This window comes from Sphaeramia orbicularis, chromosome 7, assembly GCF_902148855.1.
Source record: "Sphaeramia orbicularis chromosome 7, fSphaOr1.1, whole genome shotgun sequence".
In the NCBI taxonomy this organism is placed as follows: Eukaryota; Metazoa; Chordata; class Actinopteri; order Kurtiformes; family Apogonidae; genus Sphaeramia; species Sphaeramia orbicularis.
The window spans coordinates 20,115,880-20,136,945 of NC_043963.1; the positions used below are offsets into that span (position 1 = coordinate 20,115,880).

At 38.0% G+C, this 21,066-nt stretch overlaps 2 protein-coding genes across 2 annotated transcripts; both read right to left on the reverse strand.

The window, feature by feature from the left end:
* Positions 1-363: 363 nt before the first annotated feature.
* Positions 364-2,136, reverse strand: LOC115423234 (transcription factor HES-2-like). The gene is made up of 4 exons (XM_030140013.1): positions 1,688-2,136; positions 1,484-1,579; positions 1,281-1,368; positions 364-1,176 (listed from the first exon to the last, which is right to left on the reverse strand). The coding sequence occupies exons 1-4, from the start codon at positions 1,772-1,774 to the stop codon at positions 848-850; spliced, it is 600 nt and encodes a 199-aa protein (XP_029995873.1). The 5' UTR covers positions 1,775-2,136; the 3' UTR covers positions 364-847.
* Positions 2,137-15,451: 13,315 nt separating this feature from the next.
* On the reverse strand, positions 15,452-16,767 carry LOC115423233 (transcription factor HES-2-like). Its single transcript, XM_030140012.1, has 3 exons — positions 16,618-16,767; positions 16,328-16,511; positions 15,452-16,217 (listed from the first exon to the last, which is right to left on the reverse strand). Exons 1-3 carry the CDS (start codon positions 16,705-16,707, stop codon positions 15,889-15,891), a joined length of 603 nt encoding a protein of 200 aa, XP_029995872.1. The 5' UTR covers positions 16,708-16,767; the 3' UTR covers positions 15,452-15,888.
* Between the last annotated feature and the right edge of the window lie 4,299 nt (positions 16,768-21,066).

Sequence of the window (21,066 nt, forward strand, 5' to 3'; positions counted from 1 at the left end):
CAGTTTCGGCTACTTTTTGGCTGGATTATGGGGATTTGGGGCTTTTCTGGGACAATTACGGTTATATTTTGGAAGTCCGCAAGTAGTTTTGGGTGAATTTTGGCTTCCTTCTGGTTTGATTTTGGCTTGCCTATTTTGGGCCATTCAGGGCTCATATATCTGCCCAGAACTTTGCCAAAATGGCATGCCAGTTTTGGGCCAGATTTAAACCATAATAATTTTGCTATCTGGGTATGTGCACATTGAGTTTTTCCATCTTTTTGTCTTTATTGTTTCCATGACCCACTTCATGACTGTAAGTCAAGGATAAGGAGCGGCAAAAAAAAAAACAACAACACACCATTTAACCACGACATCGCAGTTTTATTTTATTTTTTTATACAATATAAATACAACATTTGCAATTAATCGCAAAAATAAAACACATCCCAACAGAGATACTTTTAGTGACAAATAATCTGTCTACAATGTTCATCTGCACAGACTCAAAACACTGAAGTCAAAGGTGCAAATTCCTACAAATACTGACCCTTTGGGTCTTACAGGGCGGTTTCAGTGGCCCTTAATCATTCAGTCCACGGACAGGACTAAATATTGAACGTATACATACATGCGGATTTTAATCAAATACGACTGTCTAAACATGTCATCTTATACCGGACATTAGACGCGTGCGCAATACGTAAGTATATAATACTCAACTAAGACGATTTAACGATGAATTCTGGATTTCATCAACGAAACATGACAATGAATCACTGTGCATATTTACAAGTGACGCCATTTTACCGTGTAGCCTAAAGTTCATGCACTTTCCACAGGCTTCTACAGTGAAATGTCCATCCATTTACCAGGGTCTCCACATGGCTGCGTTCACAGCCTGAGGACCAGGCTGCGCCCTGACGGGGGCCACCGGGGTGCCGCTGCGGGACTGGACCTCCAGTTTGGGGCTGAAGCTGGATTTGAGGCTCAGGAGTCTCTTTTGGATCTGAGGAAGGGTCCTGGAGCTCTGTGCGCAGCAGTTCAGACAGGTCGGTGTGATGCTGGCGGTCATGGACTGTTGAATGAAGTCGTTGACGCGCTGGCACACGTCCTGGTCCAGGCGTGTGTTTGGAACCAGGGTGGAGACCCGCTGGAGGCAGGCTTTGTATCCGTCCCTGTAACTGTCTGCTGCATCTGAAGACAAAACAATGATATGTTAGTTTCACTGCCCTAAATGAATGAAACTGTTATATTTTTACTATTAATAAGTGAACATGTGAAGCAGAAGCAGAACTTACTTTTGGTGTTAACAGGAGGAATATCACCCAGGAATCTCACAGTCATTTCCAGGATGTCAGCTTTCTCAAGTTTGGAGTAGCGACTCTTCTGTAGGAAAAAAAAGAAGAAAATGTAATGAGCCTAAATTGTTCACAAATTTAACGATGTATGAAAAGCTGTATTTTGTTGTAACTCAGTAAAATAGTTGTATACTGTAACTTACATCTCTGCCTGTGAGAGGAAGAATCAGGTTTTTGAGATGGTTCAGGCTCTCGTTGATACGAGCGCGCCTTCTTTTTTCCATCAGAGGTTTCATAGTCTGAAAAAAAGCACAGGATAATTAGTGTTAATTCATAAAATTTAGAGAAACACATGCAAAGTAAGAGGAGAAAAGAGACAAAACAGAAAAAAGGCTGAGTTTGCTTACCTTTCTGAGCTCAAGGGCTTCTTTTCTTTTGGCCATTGGGCTTGGAGAAAAAGACTGCAGAGCTTCACAAGTCATGTTTGGAGACATTTTGAGCGTCTTCTTTGTTCGGGAGAAGTGTTCAGGAAAGGTAAAGGGGAAGATGTGTCTGTAACGGCCAAGAGCAGCGGTATTTATCCCGGACTTTGGCGTCGGTTTCCGTGCGTCACGGGTACGCCCCCAAGCCAACACCAAACGATTTGGACTGGCCACGTATTTCGATGAAAACAACACAAAGGCATCATATTTAGAAAGATAACCATCTGTCTTCTACTTTAATCCCAGCGTAACAACTGCACTGCGTGTCTACCTTATGATCGATGCAAAAAATTAAACAAAAAACTGTGTCAAGAAGCCACAGAAATGTGTGCGTAAAGACGCTTAAAGTTGGAAACAGGGAGACTTCTTCGACAAAATAGCAATTAAATAAAAGCTTTCATTTGTATTTCGCTGAATAATGAAATATTTACTCAGTTGTTTCATATGTAATCGTTAAAATTATGTTTTTGCTTTGTTTCCTTAAAAAAAACATTCTTATGTGTGCGTAAAGAGGCTTAAAGTTGGAAACAAGGAACATTCTTCGACAAAGTATCAATCAAATAAAATCTTTCATTTATATTTCGCTGAATAATGAAATATTTACTCAATTATTTCATATATAATGGTTAAAACTGTTTTTTTCTTTGTTTCCTTAAAAAAAACATTCTTATGTGTGCGTAAAAAGGCTTAAAGTTGGAAACAAGGAAAAGTCTTCGACAAAATATGAATTAAATAAAATCCTTAATTTGTATTTCGCTGAATAATGAAATATTTACTCCATTATTTCATATATAATCGTTCACATTATGTTTTTCTTCGTTTCCTTAAAAAAACATTCTTATGTGTGCGTAATTACACAGTGCCTCAGTAGTTGTAATTCATTGTATGATCCAACCTATGAAACACGATAAACAAAAAACATAAATGAACAGCAATACAATAATACATTTTCTTTTTAATTATACATTTTAAATGGAATTATTATCAGGAACTGTATGTGTGATGAAAGTCCTTGTCATCCACTCCAGTTGTTTTTATTTGGTAAAATTTGTCTAAAGTGTGGTTACGTTTTCTTTTAATACATATACATTTTAAATAAACAGAATACAGTATATATTATATACGGTCTTGGAACAAAAGAGTGCAATACACACATCACTGGCATAGGGGTCAGGCTTGCGTGTAAGGAGAAGTTTCCTTAGATACAGACTCCTACTCCAATCACACACCCAAGCCACGCTACTTCAAATAACATCTGCGTCTAGATTTTGACAACAATAGTTTTGCATGTGACGTTTTTATGCTGTTTGTCCCCAGGGGAGTGTCTACCTGTAGGGTGTATGGCGCTGTTGTGACCAACGCGGAACGCAGGGTGGAGGGGGTTGAAAAACAGAGGGTGGGTATAGAAAGGGCATGTGTTTTCTTCACAAAAGCCTCTGGTAAATATGAACTGAAACTGTGTATTTATGGAATAAAGAGAGTAAATATGTAAACTATGTGCTTTCAGAGTTGACTTAATAAACAAATACAGAAATGTGTGAAACGACATTTACATTAAAAGTATTGAGTTTTAATATTTTTGAGTAAAAACTATGAAGGTGCATGACAGCCCATCAAATGCCACTGCACTCAGGGGAACCACGCGCGCAGCACGCGCCACGGGGACCAGATGGTTGTCTGTTACCGAGCCTCCATCCTCCACCATCACCCCCCCCCCCCCCCCCCTTTTTTTTTACATGTACATCCACTCCACCCCCTCACTCCTCCGTAGTCCTGCATCCACCTCCTCTCACAAGTGCGCGCACCCACACACACACACACACACACACACACACACACACACACACACACTCTAAACTCTTTTTCTAAACACATTAACACGCACAACACTTGATCTCCACGCAGTTTTGGCGTGGCTGCCCCATCTGCATATACTTTATATCATTATTCAGCTGGAACACACCCTGAAGCTCCATGATGCAATTGTCTCCTTCAGCTTGACTCCTCAGAGTTTTTAGCGTCCAAGCTTTCATGAAATGCTTGTTTATCAATATTAGATGGAGACGAAGAAACACGAAGCTCAATCTGTTGATGCATATGAAAGATATTTGTCTGGAGTGGTTTTTATTATGAATCAAGTATGTTCTACTTTATATATTTTACCATACCATACCAACTTTATTTATAATGCACTTTAAGAACTTTACAGCTGGCCAAAGTGCCGTACACCAAACATAAAACAAGGGGATTAAATAAGTTAATAAGTAAGTAAAAATAGTGATAACACAGGGGGTAAAGTTTTTTTTAAATGGCACAAAGGCAGAGACGTGTTTGTAGATGTTTTGCCTCATTAATTTAATTCAACTACTCTTTGCATGTATACTTTCCTTGTATTTCATATATGTCGGGTTGCTCCTTTGTTGCTCAGTTGTCTATCTTAATCAAGACGTTTTTTATAAGAAATATTTCATCTCAGTGAAGTTTCCCTGGTAAAATAAAGGTTAAATAAGAAAATATCTTAAAAAAAAAAAAAAAAAAAATCAGGAATTTTGTTTTATTCAGGGCTACACTTTTATTCTACCAAGACAACATCTCCAACATAGACTATATCATATAACCTATTATTTTTTGATATATGAAACAATAAATGCAAAATATAATGTTGATAAAAGCAATGGTGAATGGAAAATGTGTCAAATATGGGTTGGTTTTCATACAGAAGTGAACTTTCCAGAACTGTTGTTTAACATAAACTTAAAATTATTTTCCATTCGACACTCACCACGTGGTTCTATTGTTTGCTATTTATTGTTCATTGTTTATTAGTGTCCATATAGTGTTTTCTTATATATTGAGACGTGACAGATTATCTCTACTTATTATAAATCTTTAGGCTCAGTGTTTGCAGTTGTAAAATGAAAAGGAATAGTCTACAGAGTAAAAAAGGTGCAGGTTGTGTACACATGTCGCTGCAGAAATTGAGAGGCACACTTGCAGCACGCGCCCCCTCCATCCCGCTGGGATGATGGGATACTGGGATGATGGGAGGATGGGGATGGAGGTGTCCCCGTCTCCGTTTTCTGCTCTTACGGTTAGAGTCGTCTTTTGTCTTTTCAAGCAAATTCGGCGTCGGTAACCCATCTGTGCAGGCCGGATAACAGGGAGCCTTTGTCTGAAAATGTTCTGATACTTCATGGGAATTAAGAGTCACATGCTTTGGCTTCGGGATGGGGGAGGACCAGGGAGGGATGGGGCTGTGGACATGACTTCTGCGTTTTTCTTGAGTTTCAGACAATAGGCAGCTCCTTTTTTACAACTATACAACGACCAATGTAAGCCTGAAGTGTCCACTGGTGACTGGTCTTCCCTTCTATTTACATTGTAAGACTGGATAAGTTGAGTTTACTTAAAAAATCTGAGGTAACTCGTTGCCTTAAAAAAATTAAGTAATGAGTAATGAAAACTTGAGTGTATTAAACTGAAATGCTTGATTTGAATGGAATTACTATTTTAAGTACAACACACTAAATGCCAAGTGAATTTAACCCTTTCATGCACGAATTATGAGAACCTTAGTCAAGATTTTTTTCTTCAGTGTTTAGCCATGAAAAAAACAATGCGATCGAGGGTTTTTTTTTCTGTGGAGTCACAAAAATATCCATGCATTTAATTTTTGAAGTAAAGAAACGTGTTTAAAACCCAGTATCAGAAAGTGATATGAAAACAATGAAATAAAAACATGTTTAATGCTTCTAATCTGATGTCTTCTCACATTTTAACATATTCTAATGCTAGTAATTACTCACTTCATGGAGACAATATGCCAAAAAAACCCCTTCTTGTCTAACAAATAACAATTGATTTACACTTGAACATGTTACTGCAGATCAGGTTTATCAAGAACAGTAAAGTTACAGTAATGATCTGAATTACAGTGTATGGGATGGTGCATAAGCGTCCACTGTGTTGGCTGATATGGAACTAAAACAACAAAACCCATTAATACACAAGAGAACAGCTGGAGAAGAACTGTCCACTGCAGTGGACAGTGCATGAAAGGGTTAACTTAAAATTTGTTGCAATGTCAATAGCTTTGAATAATCATTAGACTTAATATCATCAGTTCATAGTACTCAATTCCAAGTTAATTTAAATTAAAATCTTTTACAATATAAAGTGCTTTGTATAATTATGCAACTTAATATATTGTAGCATGAATGGAAGTTAGCTTTTAATTTGACAAGGACTTAAGATTTCCATTATACAAGATAAATTTTTGATGAACAGTAAATCAATAGTTCTTCCTATGGCTCTGACTCATGGTGCAGCTCTACCAAAATACAAAAACAAACACAAAAAGGCCAATAAACATTGCCATACACACATTACGTCCAAGTTAACACTAACAACACAACCCCGCTGAACCCCTGCACGGAAAAAGAACACATTTGCAACAACATGCCCAATACCCACAATGCAATGTGGAGATAAAAAGGTGTGGTCATGACTAAAACTTAGTGATTTAAATCCATTCAACTTAAACTTTTTCGTACTTTCCACTATGTCTACAAATTAGTAGAATATACTTAACATTTTATAGCAATGTCATAAAACTTTAATTATTTAAGTACATTGTAATTAAAGCATTTTAGTAAATACAAATTCTGGGCTTATACTGTATGACTCAAAGATATTTCATAGGAAAACTTTATTATGTGTATTACTTTTGAGTTTTATTGTTAAGTAGAAAATCAAGGTCAGTGAAGTTACCATATTTGGTTTCTTACCCATAAGTGTCAAAGAAAAATAAAAAATATAAAAAGTAAATATAAAACATTTTTAAAAAGCCACATGTAAGGTGAAAGAAACATGTATTTTATAACTGTTGTTGTCACTGTCTTATAATGTAAGCAGAAATTACCGAAAATAGTCACTTACCCAATAAAGGATTAACCCATAAAGACCCGGTGCTATTTTTATGGCAGTTCCCAAATAAATTTTTCTCCGTATTGAGACTTTCTTAAGTGATTTATTACCATTTATTGTAATATTATCGTCAGCATTTTGCTTTTTTTTCAGTGTCAGTCATGTATTTTTCTATATTTTATTCACTTATTATGTAGATGTTCATTAAAGCTCAGAGTAAATTCAATGGTTGCTACATCAGGAACAGACAAAACTGAAGAAAAAGTGACTTTTTTAGCAAAGATATCAATAACTGAACATAAAGCAAGTGTCTCCATCATGGGTTTTACTGGTGAATCAATGTTGTAGAAGGTTACGGTGTTTCCACGGCAACTATGGAGCCTCTGAATGTCCAAATGGGTCATATCTGATGACCATGAAAAGATGACAAACTGCATTTTACACCAATTATTTACATGGATTGATAGGATTAGTGGATCAGCAGGTATTGAACAGTTTAGTTCAGTAGATGGTTTGGTTGCCAGTGACTGTTTGAGTCTTCATGGGTTAAAAGTCAACATGTGGATAGCCATCACAGTTTTTATGTCTTCATGCAACTTATCAGTGTAATTTCATCATCAACCCATACAGACCCAGTGCAGCTTTTGTGGTCATTCCCAAATGAATTCTTCTCTGTATTGAATGTTTCTTAAGTGATTTATCACCATTTATTGTAATATTATCGTCAATGTTTTGCATTTTTCCGTGTCAGTCATGTATTTTTCTATATTTTATTAACTTATGATGTAGATATTCATTAAAGCTCAAAGTAAATTCATCGGTTGTTATATCAGAAACAGACAAAACTGAAGAAAAAGTGACTTTTTCAGCAAAGATATCAACAACTGAACATAAAAACAAGTGTCTCCATCCACTGTCATTGATCCAACTCCATGGGTTTTACTGGTGAATCAATGTTGTAGAAGATGACGGTGTTTCCATTTTCACTACGGAGCCTCTGAACGTCCAAATGGGTCATATCTGATGACCATGAAAAGACGTCAAACTGTATTTTACATCAACTATTTACATGTATTGATAGGATTAGTGGATCAACATGTATTAAACAGTTTAGTTCAGTAGATGGTTTGGTTGCCAGTGACTGTTTGAGTCTTCATGGGTTAAAAGTCAACATGGTCATCACAGTTTTTATGTCTTCATGCAACTTATCAGTGTAATTTCATCATCAACCCATATAGACCCAGTGCTACTTTTGTGGTCATTACCAAATGAATTATTCTCTGTGTTGAATAGAATAGAATAGAATAGAATAGAATAGAATAGAATAGAATAGAATAGAATAGAATAGAATAGAATAGAATAGTCCTTTCTTGTCATTGTAACATGCAACATATACAACGAAATAAAAAAAAAGTCAAACAATCGGTGCATAGTAAAAAACAACACAAACACCACAATAATGAATAAATACAGAAACAAATACACACAGCCGGTCATTCCGTCATTGCACGATCCCGTCACTGTATATATGTGTTGTGTTAGAGATTGTTTTTTATGGCATTGAGGGTGGTTATTGCTGATGGATAGAAACTGTTTTTGAGTCTGTTTGCTCTTGATCTGATTGTCCTGTATCGTCTGTCTGATGGCAGCAATTGGAACATGGAGTGTCCAGGGTGAGAGGTGTCCTTCACAATGTTCTGCACTCTTCTGACACAGCAGGCACTGTGAAGGTTGTGCAGTGAGAGGAGGGGGCAACCGATGATCTTCTGTGCCGTGTTAATGACCCTCTGGAGCTCTTTCCTCTGGACTGCTGTGCAGCTGGTGAACCACACACAAACAAAGTACGGTATGTTAATATGCTCTGTATGGAGCACTGGTAGAAGGACACCAGCAGTCTCCACGTGATGTTATTCTTCCTGAGCACCCTCAGGAAGTGCAGTCTCTGCTGGGCCTTCTTCAGCACCTTCGAGCTGTTCACGCTCCAGGTCAGGCCCTCCTCGATGTGGACACCCAGGAAGCAGAAGTCTGATACCCTCTCCACACAGTCCCCATTGATGATGAGTGAGCCTGTCTTAAGTGATTTATAGATTAGAAAAGTTCTAGTCTAACTATAGGTTTTATCGTTCCTTTATTGAGTCTGTTTTATTTTTTTGTCTGGTGGTGTGGTTCAGTCAGACCTCAGTTGCTGAGAGAAACTCACTGAATCAAATAGTGAGATGGTCCAGTCGCCTGATTGGTGAGTCCCAGTCTTGTCCCGCCTCCCTGTACACTAAACAGGTGCAGAGGATGGCTTCATCAGTTCTTAACAATGACTCCCATCCTTTACGAGGTGAATTTCAACTCCTTTCCTCTGGATGGAGGTTCTTAGTCCCAAGGTGCAGGACACAACGTTATAAAAACAGCTTTGTTCCTGTCGCCATCACTGAGCTCAATAAAAAATAGTGACATTGCACTTTACTAACTTATTTAGTTATTTATTCTATTTCTTTGCTCTATTTATTATTATTGTGACTTCAAATTTTAAAAATTTTTAATTTTATGTTCTTATCCTGGTTTTTGTCCTGGATTGTTTTTATCTTTTCTGGTTTTCATTGTGTTTTATTGCATCTTGTTTTTATTTATTTGATCTTATCTATTTTATTCTTTTACTTATCCATGCTGCTATACCGATGAATGGTGGAACACTGAGCACTTTTTGTCCTGTCTGTAAGCGTGATCAAGTGCCTGTCTTGCATGTTCAATGTATGTGTTGTTGTAATGCCAAGGCAATCACCTAGACTGCAAAACAAATCTACCTACGGGTATAAATAAAGTAACCTTGAGGTTTTTTGGTTTATTAAAGCTCTAATGACCACACGTGCATTTCTCAGTCTCTGTGTTCAGATTCAATCTATAGCCGCTTTTACACAGACAATCTGGCAAAAAAAGGTGAGATGGTGATCCCACCTTTTTTCCACTAATGACTTATTTCCACAGCCAAGTCAAAGGAGTAACAGAGGTGAGACAGGCTGGACTTTTACACTTCGGACCTGCATTACGGAATCAAAGGGGCAGTGACGCAGCGCAGTGTATAGTGTGACATAACTTGCGCGTCAGAAATACCCCGAGCATTGTGGTGTTACTAACCTCTCCAGAGTCTTTCACCATTCCACAAATATTAGCATGGATAGAGTCTGGTGCCTGAGGTGACAACAGCTTGTGGATCTCTGCGTCTCAACAGTTCGACATCTTTCTGGTTGCATTGATATGTTTGTTTACTGTACATGGCTGCACTCATTTTTAAATCCCCCCAGCGTGGGGGTCACACATACAATATGCCACCAAAACATCACACCTTGTTTGCGGAATGAGAGGTGTTCCTTTTACATAGTGTAGGAGCCATGAATGAATTTAGATGTATTTTGTAGGGGTATGAGGGTTTAAATATTGGGGTTTGTTATTGTTTCTGACATTATTTAGGGTTTTGTGTGATCATGTTGATAAGGGAATAAGTAGGTCATACAGATATGGGTGGGGATGTTAATATATGCACCTGCTCACCTGTGTAGATGGGGAGACAGAGAGAGGGTGAGCAGGGACGCCATATTGTTTGTTGACCGCTATTTTCTTTGATCACTCTGATCACGTTGATTATGAGTTTGTGCACGGTATCATGAGTTGGTTAGTCTTTTTTCATTAATAAAAAGTTAAACTTATTTTAGGTATCGCAGTGATTTTTCTCCATTAAGCACGTCAGACAAAGGAAAGCCCCGGCCTTAGCTTCTCAGCGATTCTTTGTTTGTTGAAGTCACTACACACAGCGTTCTGGAATCATGATTCCACCTTTATCAGGGCTCTGTTACTACCTCCAAAGGTGTTACAAAACCATGACAGAGGTGGGACCAAATGATCTCACCATTTTATTTACACAGATGTCGTCCTGGAATAAAGGCGAAATATTCCCACAACAGAAGTGCTGTGTAAAAGGGGCTTATATGTGAAGTATGTACAGTACAGCAGTAAAAACATAGGTTGCAGGGAAAAAACAGCTTCTATAAACCAAAGTGGTAGTATTTAGTGTGACCTCCTTTTGCATTGAACATGTCTTTAATTTTTTTGTTCAGACGATATTAGATTTCTTGCATTGACTTTCTGATGTTTAGTAACTTTAACTTTTAAAACCCTTTCAGTGTCATTTTTTGTGTCTCATTTAAGGTTGTGCACATTTCCTGTATTTTCTTGATGTATCTGAGCAAAAAAGAATGAGAAATAAATATATTTGCTTGTTTCAACCCTGCAAAAACAAAAAAAAATAATGGTATCCCAAGCCTTTTGTACAGCACTGTATGTCTTTATACTACACAGTACAAAGACATGTATGGAGATGACTTGGATTTTTTTTTTTTTTTTTAACTCTTTTTATTGAAATTAGAACAATGACAATATAAAAAAGTCATATATAGTATCCAATATATGTGTGTCAGAACAAGAACACTACACCTACACACACGTACACATACACAAAATAAGGGGGGAAAAAAAGGGGGGAGGAGGTCTTTCTACTTACTTGATATTAAAGTAATCTATACAGGGCTGCCGAATTGAATAAAATAACTTTACATTATCTTTTAGTGAAAATTAGATTTTCTCCAAATGTAAGTGTTGCATAATGTCTTTCAGCCTAATGAGTTGGAGGATTTTTGTTCTTCCAGTTTAACAGAATAAGGCGTCTGGCCAGTAGTGTCACAAACTTCAAAACGACATTCTGTTTAGTACTAAGGTCCACTCCTGTTGGTTCCACACTGAACATTATTGTTATTGGGTCTGGAGGGATCTGTCTCTTAAAAATCTTAGACAAAGTCTGTAAAGTTTCAGTCCAGTGGGTAGTGATGTTGATGTCATGTCCAAAACGTATGTGACAGTGAAGCTGAGCTCAGGTCACAACGATCGCAAAGGGGGTTAGAGATGACTTGGATTTTATATAGCGCTTTGCAAGGTACTTAACCCTTTCATGCATACTGGTCACTACAGTGGACAGCTATTCTAGAGCTGTTCTCTTGTATATTCATGGGTTTTGTTCTTTCGTTTTTTTTTTTTTGTTTTGTTTTTTGGGGTTTTTTTTGTTTTGTTTTGTTTTTTTTACACATATCTTTATTAAAGTTTTAAGACACTACATATCTTTTCTGACATGAATTGGTAACATTATGTAGATCTCTCCTGAGCATAAACCCCCAGAATCACAAGCCCTCCCCATAGTTTTCACACAGTTTATCAGTAAATACATGTTTCTGTGTGTCAAAAATTAAACGTATGGTGTCCAGCTGAGTGGACATTTTTGCAACTTCATGAAAAATAGGTTCATGAGAATTTTTTTTTTCTTTTTTTTTTTTTTAATGTATTTTTTAAAATTTTAAATTATTTTTATTTTATTTTATTTTTATTTTTTTTTTTTTCAGAAAAAAGTTTTCAATTGCATTGTTTTTTTCATGACTGAAGAGGAATAAAAATACTCAGGAAAAATTTTTGATTAAGGTTCTCATAATTTGTGCATGAAAGGGTTAAAGTGCTCTACATTGGGTTCATGATTCATTAACTCCACAGTCACACACTGGTGGTGATAATTTACATCTATAATCACAGCTACAGCTACACAGGAAACATGGCAGCCTATCCAATCACCCCCATTCATTCACCAGTGACACTGGAGGCAAAGTGGGTGAAGTGTCTTGCCCAAGGACACAACAGCACATGACTAGGACAGAGCGGGATTCAAATCACCAACCCTCAAGTTATTGGACAACCTGGTCTACCTCCTGAGCCACAGCCACCCCAACACTGTAATATACTGTATTATACTGTCAAACAGTAAAGCTGTGAATTGTTCCCAGATGTTATTGTACGGCGAAGATCTGTAACCATTGTGTTTGTATATGTATATGTAGTATGGGACTGGAAAATATATCCCATCTATATTGACCTGTAACACTGGTTCACTTTTGAATCACTCCACTGGTTTTTGGTCAGTTTGGGGTTTTTAAGGTTTCTCGTGCCACTAGTGAGTTCAGTAGGACAGCTGTTATAGTGCTGCAAATATATGGACTGGATGAAATATGACAGAGGAATTTCCTTTGTGGATGGATGGATGGATGGATGAACAGATGGATGGATGGATGGATGGATGGATGGATGGATGGACAGATGGATGGATGAACAGATGGATGATTGGATAAACAGATGGATGATTGGATAAACAGATGGATGGATGGATGGATGGATGGATGGATGGACGGATGGATGAACAGATGGATGATTGGATAAACAGATGGATGGATGGATAAACAGATGGATGGATGGATGGATGGATGGATGGATGGATGGATGGATGGACAGATGGATGATTGGATAAACAGATGGATGGATGGATGGATGGATGATAGGATACACAGACGGATGGATGGATGGACGGATGGATGGACGGATGGATGGATGGATGGATGGATGGACGGACGGATGGACATATGGATGGATGGATGGATGGATGGATGGATGGATGGATGGATGGATGGATGGATGGATGGATGGACAGATGGATGACTGGATAAACAGATGGATGGATGGATGGATGGATGGATGGATGGATGGATGGATGGATGGATGATAGGATAAACAGATGGATGGATGGATGGATGGATGGATGGATGGATGGATGGATGGATGCATGGATGCATGGATGGCTCATACTCACCTGTAGCCTCCCTGTTTTAGCTGATTTGCTGTTGTTTTTCAGAAAGGCTACTATACATTAAAACCTGTGATTCATTCATTAATTTCAATCTATTTTAAATTGGATTACAAAGTACAAGGAACAGATTTCTGCTGTTTTTATTGATCAAGTTAATTGCATTTTGTAAATATCAAAAGATTCTGATTTTTAGATTATGATGACCTGATGAGACCTGATATGATGACACAGTCAAAATCCAAACCAGACTTCAGCTGGTCCAGTCAGAGGTGGCTGTTGTCGGATTTTCCTCTTCATGATCTCCATACATTTTCACAGCTGTGTCCTGTACAGAGGAGAGTCCAGCACATGCACTTTGAGCCTATGAGGCCTGACGTTCTCCTGCTGAAATAACTAGAGACTTATAAAGATGTTGGTAAAAAAAAAAAAAAAAAAAAAGTTGTAGATTTTTGTTTTAATTGCAGTTTAAAAAATGTCCCAACTTTTCAGGAAATGGGAAATCAGGAATTCTTATGGGGACTATTTTAAGAGATTCTTTTCATTTCAGCTAACCAACTGGTTTTGTTGTGAATCCATGTTGTACTTTTTACGGGACATATTTCAACCGACTTCTGTGATATTGGAGACTCTGAAATAAAAATTTGTGAACATCATCCTTGGCTTTTTGTCAACAGAAAACTTGGGGTTGTTGACCCATTATCTGCACTGTATACAGGTTAGTCATGATCTGTTCATTTAACAGGTTAAATGAAAAGTGAAAGAGAATATGTATGTGCATTATTTATGAACACTCTTCACACTTCAAATACTTTTTTGTAAAGTTTGGTTATTTTTATCTAGTGAGTAGCACTTAAATTATGTCACTGTTAAAGTGAAGTTCTATAGCTTACACTGAATGTGTAACACAAAACTGTACTATACGTAAACACTATTATTATATTCTTAGCTATCTGACTGCTGCCAGTTAACTATTAAACTCAGTCATATTTGGTCCACTTGAGTCATAAAAATGTATTCAGTGAAAGTGTTCATTTTTGGTTTTTGAGTGAAAAGCACTGAATATTTAAATTACATTTATAACGTTTTAAATTGCAACAAAATGACAGATGTTCTGCCACTGCCAAGCACCCAATAATTGTATCAAACATCTCTACATTTCCTCCACGTGAACAAATAATTTTAGCAATACTTTTGCAGACCATGTTAGTAAAGAAATAAGAAGGTATAATGATGTAATTACTGAAATTATATCTTAGACTGTCATGTCCACATGAATCAGGTCTACCAGTTAAGATTCGCAAATGACAATTTTGTGCTTAGGATTAATGATGTTTTTTTGTTTTGTTTTTTTTTTAAGAATATGTTGTGTTTTATTTTTTAATTTAATTGTTTTACAACACTTATAGCAGAATGTTAGTTATTGCAGTTTGCAGCAGACATTTAAGACTGTTCATCCAGTTTAGCTGAAGTCATTTTGTTGAAGACAGCAGAGCCAAAGCATGAGGAGGTCACTGCTTTAAACAAAGGTACAATAGTGTTTTACAGCCTACGGCTGGAAAGTCCTTCATTGCAAAAGAAGCTGCAGTAAAAATAGAAACATAAATAAAATCTGCAGACGTAAATAACCATCCAGAACTGGTGAACATGCCCTTTAATATCAGTGGATCCTTAGAGCACCAAGTATCATTGTAAATATAAGACATTGTGGATCAGTCAGAGGTTTGGAACTATGTCAGGTCTGTCATTGTAATCCACTACTGCCTTCATCTCAGTGTGTGTCCCATCACACAACCAGCTCAGCTTCTTCCCACCGATTTGGCGGTAACCAGAGAGGCGCCTCACATCCGCCAACAATGGAGCAGCTGCTCATCAGCATCAATGGGCTCAGGGTGACCTGTGGCTTTATGCGTTTGCGCGCCTTTTTCATTTCTTTCACTTCCCTCAGATTTATCCCATTTACACTTATAAGTTTAAAAAGGAATTCCTCATCATTTCCCATCTCACACATTAAAGAATCAAACAACACATCGAGCTTCGGCGAATGAACATTTATTGAAAATGTTTTGTCAATAACAAACTGTAAGCGTCACAAAACAAGATTTTCTTACATATCATCGAATAATGCATCATCTATTTAACACATAGTGTTTACAGACTATTCTTTTGCACAGACCAAAATACTTTTAAGTCCATCGTGCAAACCTCAAACATTATAACCCTTGGGGTTTTACAAAAGTGTTGTCTACAACCCATATCTTTGAAACCCCAAAGAGGATTGCATTTTCTGAAAGGTCCATAGACTTTACAGTTTCTTTGAGATCTGTGCTCCTTTGCCATCTGGCATTAAATAACATGAGCAAAAACGTTTCATAAAATGTATCATACAACAGGATAGCTTCATCTCTACCGCTACAAACATGCAATAGGTATAAATAACATTAGGTCATTAAAACACACATGTGAAAAGTGTCCGTCTATTCTACCAGGGTCTCCACATGGCTGCGTTCACAGCCTGCGGGCCTGGCTGCGCCCTGACAGGGGCCACCGGGGTGCCGCTGCGGGACTGGAACTCCAGTCTGGAGCTGAAGCTGGATTTGATGCTCTGGAGTCTCTGCTGGATCTGGGGGAAGGTCCTGGAGCTCTGTGCGCAGCAGTTCAGGCAGGTGGGGGTGACAGTGGCGGACATGGACTGTTGGACGAAGTCGTTGACGCGCTGGCACGCGTCCTGGTCCAGGCTGGTTTTAGGAAGCAGAGCGGAGACGCGCTGGAGGCAGGCTTTGTAACCTTCTCTGTAACTTTCTGCTGAGTCTGGTTTAAGAAAAGAAGAACATTTGATTAGTGTCTCGAATTCCATATTTAACAGACATTCTGGACTTTAATTATTTATGAATTTCAAGAGTCTAAGAGGTGATGCTGACCTTTGACTGGGGTGGAAGGAAGATCTCTGAGGAAACGGACGGTCATTTCCAGAATATCAGCTTTCTCCAGTTTGGAGTAACGGGCGTTGTCTTTGCCGATCAGAGGCAGGATCAGGCTCTTCAAATGACTGAGACTGTCATTGATACGAGCACGTCTTCTCTTTTCCAGCAGTGGTTTCAGAGTCTAGAAAGAAAGGCACAAAAAACATCATCCAACTGCTCTTAAAAAGTCAAATGCGTTTCCAAAAACACCAGCTTCAGTGAAGTTGCGTAATTTCTCTTTTCCTTACCTTTCTCAGTTCGTTGGCCTGTTTTCTCTGGGCCACAGTGGACCGTGCAGGGAGAGGCTGTCTGGCCTCTGTCGTGATGCTGGGACTCATTTTGTTTTCTGCTTGTTGTGCTTTGTTTTGGGGGTTTTTAGAGGAGATACTTGCTCTTGGAGCGTCTGAGCTGAAGTGTGCGCTGAAGTCGGAGAGCCTTCTATTTATGTGGGTCCGGCGCGTCAGAGGGGAGGGAACACAAGCCATAATGCTGGGGGTGTGACACGGGGGGGCTATGCCTCTGGGACATGAGTGGAGGTCCTGTCTGGACCATCTGGTGACGATGGGCCCCTGCGTCTATCCGCTGGTATGCGGAGTTTGGAGATGGTGTTGCGTTTTATAGAATTTCAAATGTAGAGTTTCAACGTTCATCTAAGATCCAGTTACATACAAACAGAGGAAATGAAGCTACAACAATGTGCCCTTTCTTTAATGATAAAAGGTAGAGGCAAAAGAAGACAACACATTAGGGCACAGTAACGGCTGCTTTCCATTTTATCTGCTTTTCTTTTATTAAATAATTACATCTTAGTACCTTTTGATATCGAAAATTACGCACAAATCAACTGTTACACTTGTAAAATGTAAGTTTTTATAAGAAACACCAGAATGAAGCAGCTAACTTGCAGATATGATAACTTTTCTATCAAAATAATAGTAGAAACTATAAATAAATGCTAAATTAGACATTCGTTCCCCTTGTTGATGCTTGTGGACTCCGCTTGTCTACTCTCACAAACAAAAGAAACACAGAACCAGACGAGTTTTACTGAGGTGACAGGAGTAATGTATTCCTAAAATTAATAAAACAGAAGCCCAAGCCACGCCATGGATGGATTAACATCTGCTTATGGACCCTGAGCAGCATGTTTTCAATATCAACAACACTGAGTTTTTACCTGGAGTGGGGGGAGGAGACAGGGACGAGATCTGAAACACACTGAGCAGAGATGGACAAAGAACAATATGAGCATAAAACAGAGTGAACAGCATTATTATATGATTCTAATTTTATCTGCACAGACAACAGACACATGAGAGAGTTGAGGAATAGGAGGAACAGAAGATTGAGTCTTTTTAAGGTGAAATTCATCCATAAAACGCATTAAATCCACATAAAAATTGTAATCTGTCAAGATTACGCGTATTATTCAAAATATAACGAACTTAAAACAATAACAGAGTCATAATAAATGTTTCCATCAACAACATCTTGGTCCATTAAACCAAACACGGAGCTCAGATGCCGGCAGGATTCACGCGTTTGGCACGCGCCACAATCGCGCAACAGATGGAACCCCCCCCCCCCCCCCCCCTTCCTTTTCCTCCTCTGTCTGTACATACACACCACACACAACCTCCCCCATCCTCTGTTTCCAGCTCCCATCAGCATCACGGGTACTGCTCCTGCTCTCGTGTCCCATCACCAATACTTCTACAACAATGTTTATGGGTTTTTGGACCAAAATGTATAAAATAATGGATAAATTAAAGCCAAAACACATACAATAATGGTGAATCGTGTTAATACTAATGATGCATGCTACAATAATTAATAACATAGAATATAGAATAGAATAGCAGAGAATACATCCATTTAATATAACAAAAACAAACGTGATTTTAAAATTAATAATAGTAATGATGTATAAAGGTAATAATCATTTAAGCATTTCTTCAAAATTTACTATAAATTGCTTTGTGTTGAATACATAACAGATGAGATAAAATTACAGCTTTGGAGAACAACAAAAGGGCAGTTGATAAATAGACGATTATATATTTCTTAAGGTTTCCAATCCAATCTAACTTTATTTGTAAAGAACTTTCAAACAACCACAGTGGACCAAAGTGCTGTACAGAAGAATAAATACAAACCAAAATAATAGAATAAAATGCAAGAATAGATTATAAGACATAAAACAACTGTACAAAGTAACCAATGCTGTACAGAAGAATAAATAAAACCAAAATAAAAGAATAAAATACAAAAAGGCTTAAATGAAATTAAGTGTTTGGTTGATTTCCACATTGAATCAGCTCCTTTAACATTTAGAAACAGCCTCAACAAACTCCTCATATCTCGGTGGGATGAGGACGCTGCTCCCAGGCTTCAAGCTGCCTTCAGGGGTTTTTTCAACCTCCTTTTTTTTTTTTTTTTTTTTTTTTTTTTTTTTGCAGGATTATAGATGCACAGTGTTGCACGCGTCCTGCCCCTGGGGGCCCCAAATAACTGCCATCAAGACCAGTCTGGGAACGGGCCCTCGTGAGATAAGACAAAAAAAAAAAAAAAGTACGAGAGGCTTCAGTTGGGAGCCTTTTTTGTCCTGGTTTCAGCGTGGGTATCCATCTGTGCAAGCTGACAACACAGTGATCTTTTGTTGAACGATGCACAGGAAAGTTGAAATGCGAAGTTTTGTTTTGTCAGAAAACTGCATGGGAAAGAGATATGATGAACAGCTGTTTTCTTCAAGTTTACACCATGATCTGAAATAAAAATAGCAGTATTGATGTATTTATGCAAGACTTTATTTATGCACCAGTTGTGTGAAGGTTATTAATTATACACGGACTGCAGCATAGATCTGTTTCATACATTATAGTGGATCCGTTTATAAAGAAATAAAACAACATGTATTAGGCTCCATAACCTCACAGCTTTATTTTCTATTCACTCCAATATATCCATTAAAGTCTGACGAGAATAAAGCTCCTAAAATGTTAATATATGCATGTAATTTATTATAAGAGTAGTTAGAGTAAATATAATCAGCTACGTTGTGAACATGGTGATAAAAGTTGTATCTTAAACTAACACCTTTGGGTTTGAGAATAAACTGATGAAGTGTGGATTTAGTGTAAAGTCTTCCTTTAACCGGCATGTGACTGACACGAGCCAAAGCGCGCAGACAGATGGGGCCAGTGCGCGTTCACTGAGGCGTGAAACCAAAAGCGTCCACGGACTCCCAGTGTTGTTGAAGGTGATCGTCTCCATCGCGGCTGAAGAGAGCATGAGGACTTCCAGTTCTGTCCAGCTTTCACACTCAATTCAATTTAGTTGTAAGGATATTTGGCATCCCAAGCCAAAAACAGCACCAATATTATCCATATGATAAGACAACCTGGAAAGAATGTTTAACCCATAAAGACCCAGTGCTACTTTTGTGGTTGTTTCCAAATGAATTTTTCCTCTATATTTAACTTTTCTTAAGTGCTTTATCTCCGATTATTGTAATATTATCCTGCTTATTTTGTATTTTTTCATTGTAAATCATGCATTTTTCTATATTTAATTCACTGATCATGTAGATGTTCATAAAAGCTCAGATTAAAGTTGAGGATTATTATATCAGAGAGAGAGACAAATGAAGAAAAAGTGACTTTTTCTGTGAAATACACTACCGGTAAAAAGTTTTAGAACACCCCAATTTTTCCAGTTTTCTATTGAAATTGAAGCAGTTCAAGTCCAATGAACAGCTTGAAATGGTACAAAAGTAAGCAGTGAACTGCCAGAGGTAAAAAAAAAAAAAACAAAAAAACAAAAACAAAAAAACAAAACTGAAAAATAATGTACATTTCAGAATTATACAAAAAGTCGAACAAGAAATGAGTTAACAACTTAAAGCAGTTCTGCAGCAGTGGAGGTTGATCAAGCCTCGAAAGTTACAGGTGCCCCAACGTTTGTGAATTCCTTCCAACCCCCTCTGTCTGCATAAAAGTAGTGATGGAACACACTTTGGTACCATACCATTGTGAGCATTACTTGAACAGTATTGGACTGCAGAAAGTAGTGTGTTACTATAAAAATGGCGAGGAAAAGGCACTTAACGATAGAAGAGAGACAGATCATCATAACACTGAAAAATGTAGGTCTGTCTTACAGAGAAATTGCCAAGAAAGTCCAGGTGTCAGTAAGTCCAGTTTCCTTCATCATCCAAAGGCACTCAGAAACTGGGGGAAATGCTGACAAGAAGAGGTCTGGCAGAGCCAAAGACACAACAGAATCACAAGACAAGTTTGAGAGTCAACAGCTGGAGTGATAGGCAACTCACAGGACAACAGCTTCAAGCACAGCTCAATAGTGGTCGTAGTAAGCAAGTGTCAGTTTCAACTGTGAAGAGAAGACTTCCATTTGTAGGTTTGATCAGTTCATAACACCTTCTTCCAGTCTTCAGTAGTCCACTGGCGGTGTTTCATGGCCCAGGCAAGCCTCTTTTTGCTTATTCTGAAGTCTCAGCAATGGCTTTCTTGCTGCAACTCGACCCATCAAACCTGCAACTGGAAGTCTTCTGTTCACAGTTGAAACTGAGACTTGCTTATACAATAACTGAACATTAAAAACAAGCATCTCTATTCGCTGCCATTGATCAAACTCCAGGAGTTTTACTAGTGAATCAGTTTTGTAGAAGATGACGGTGT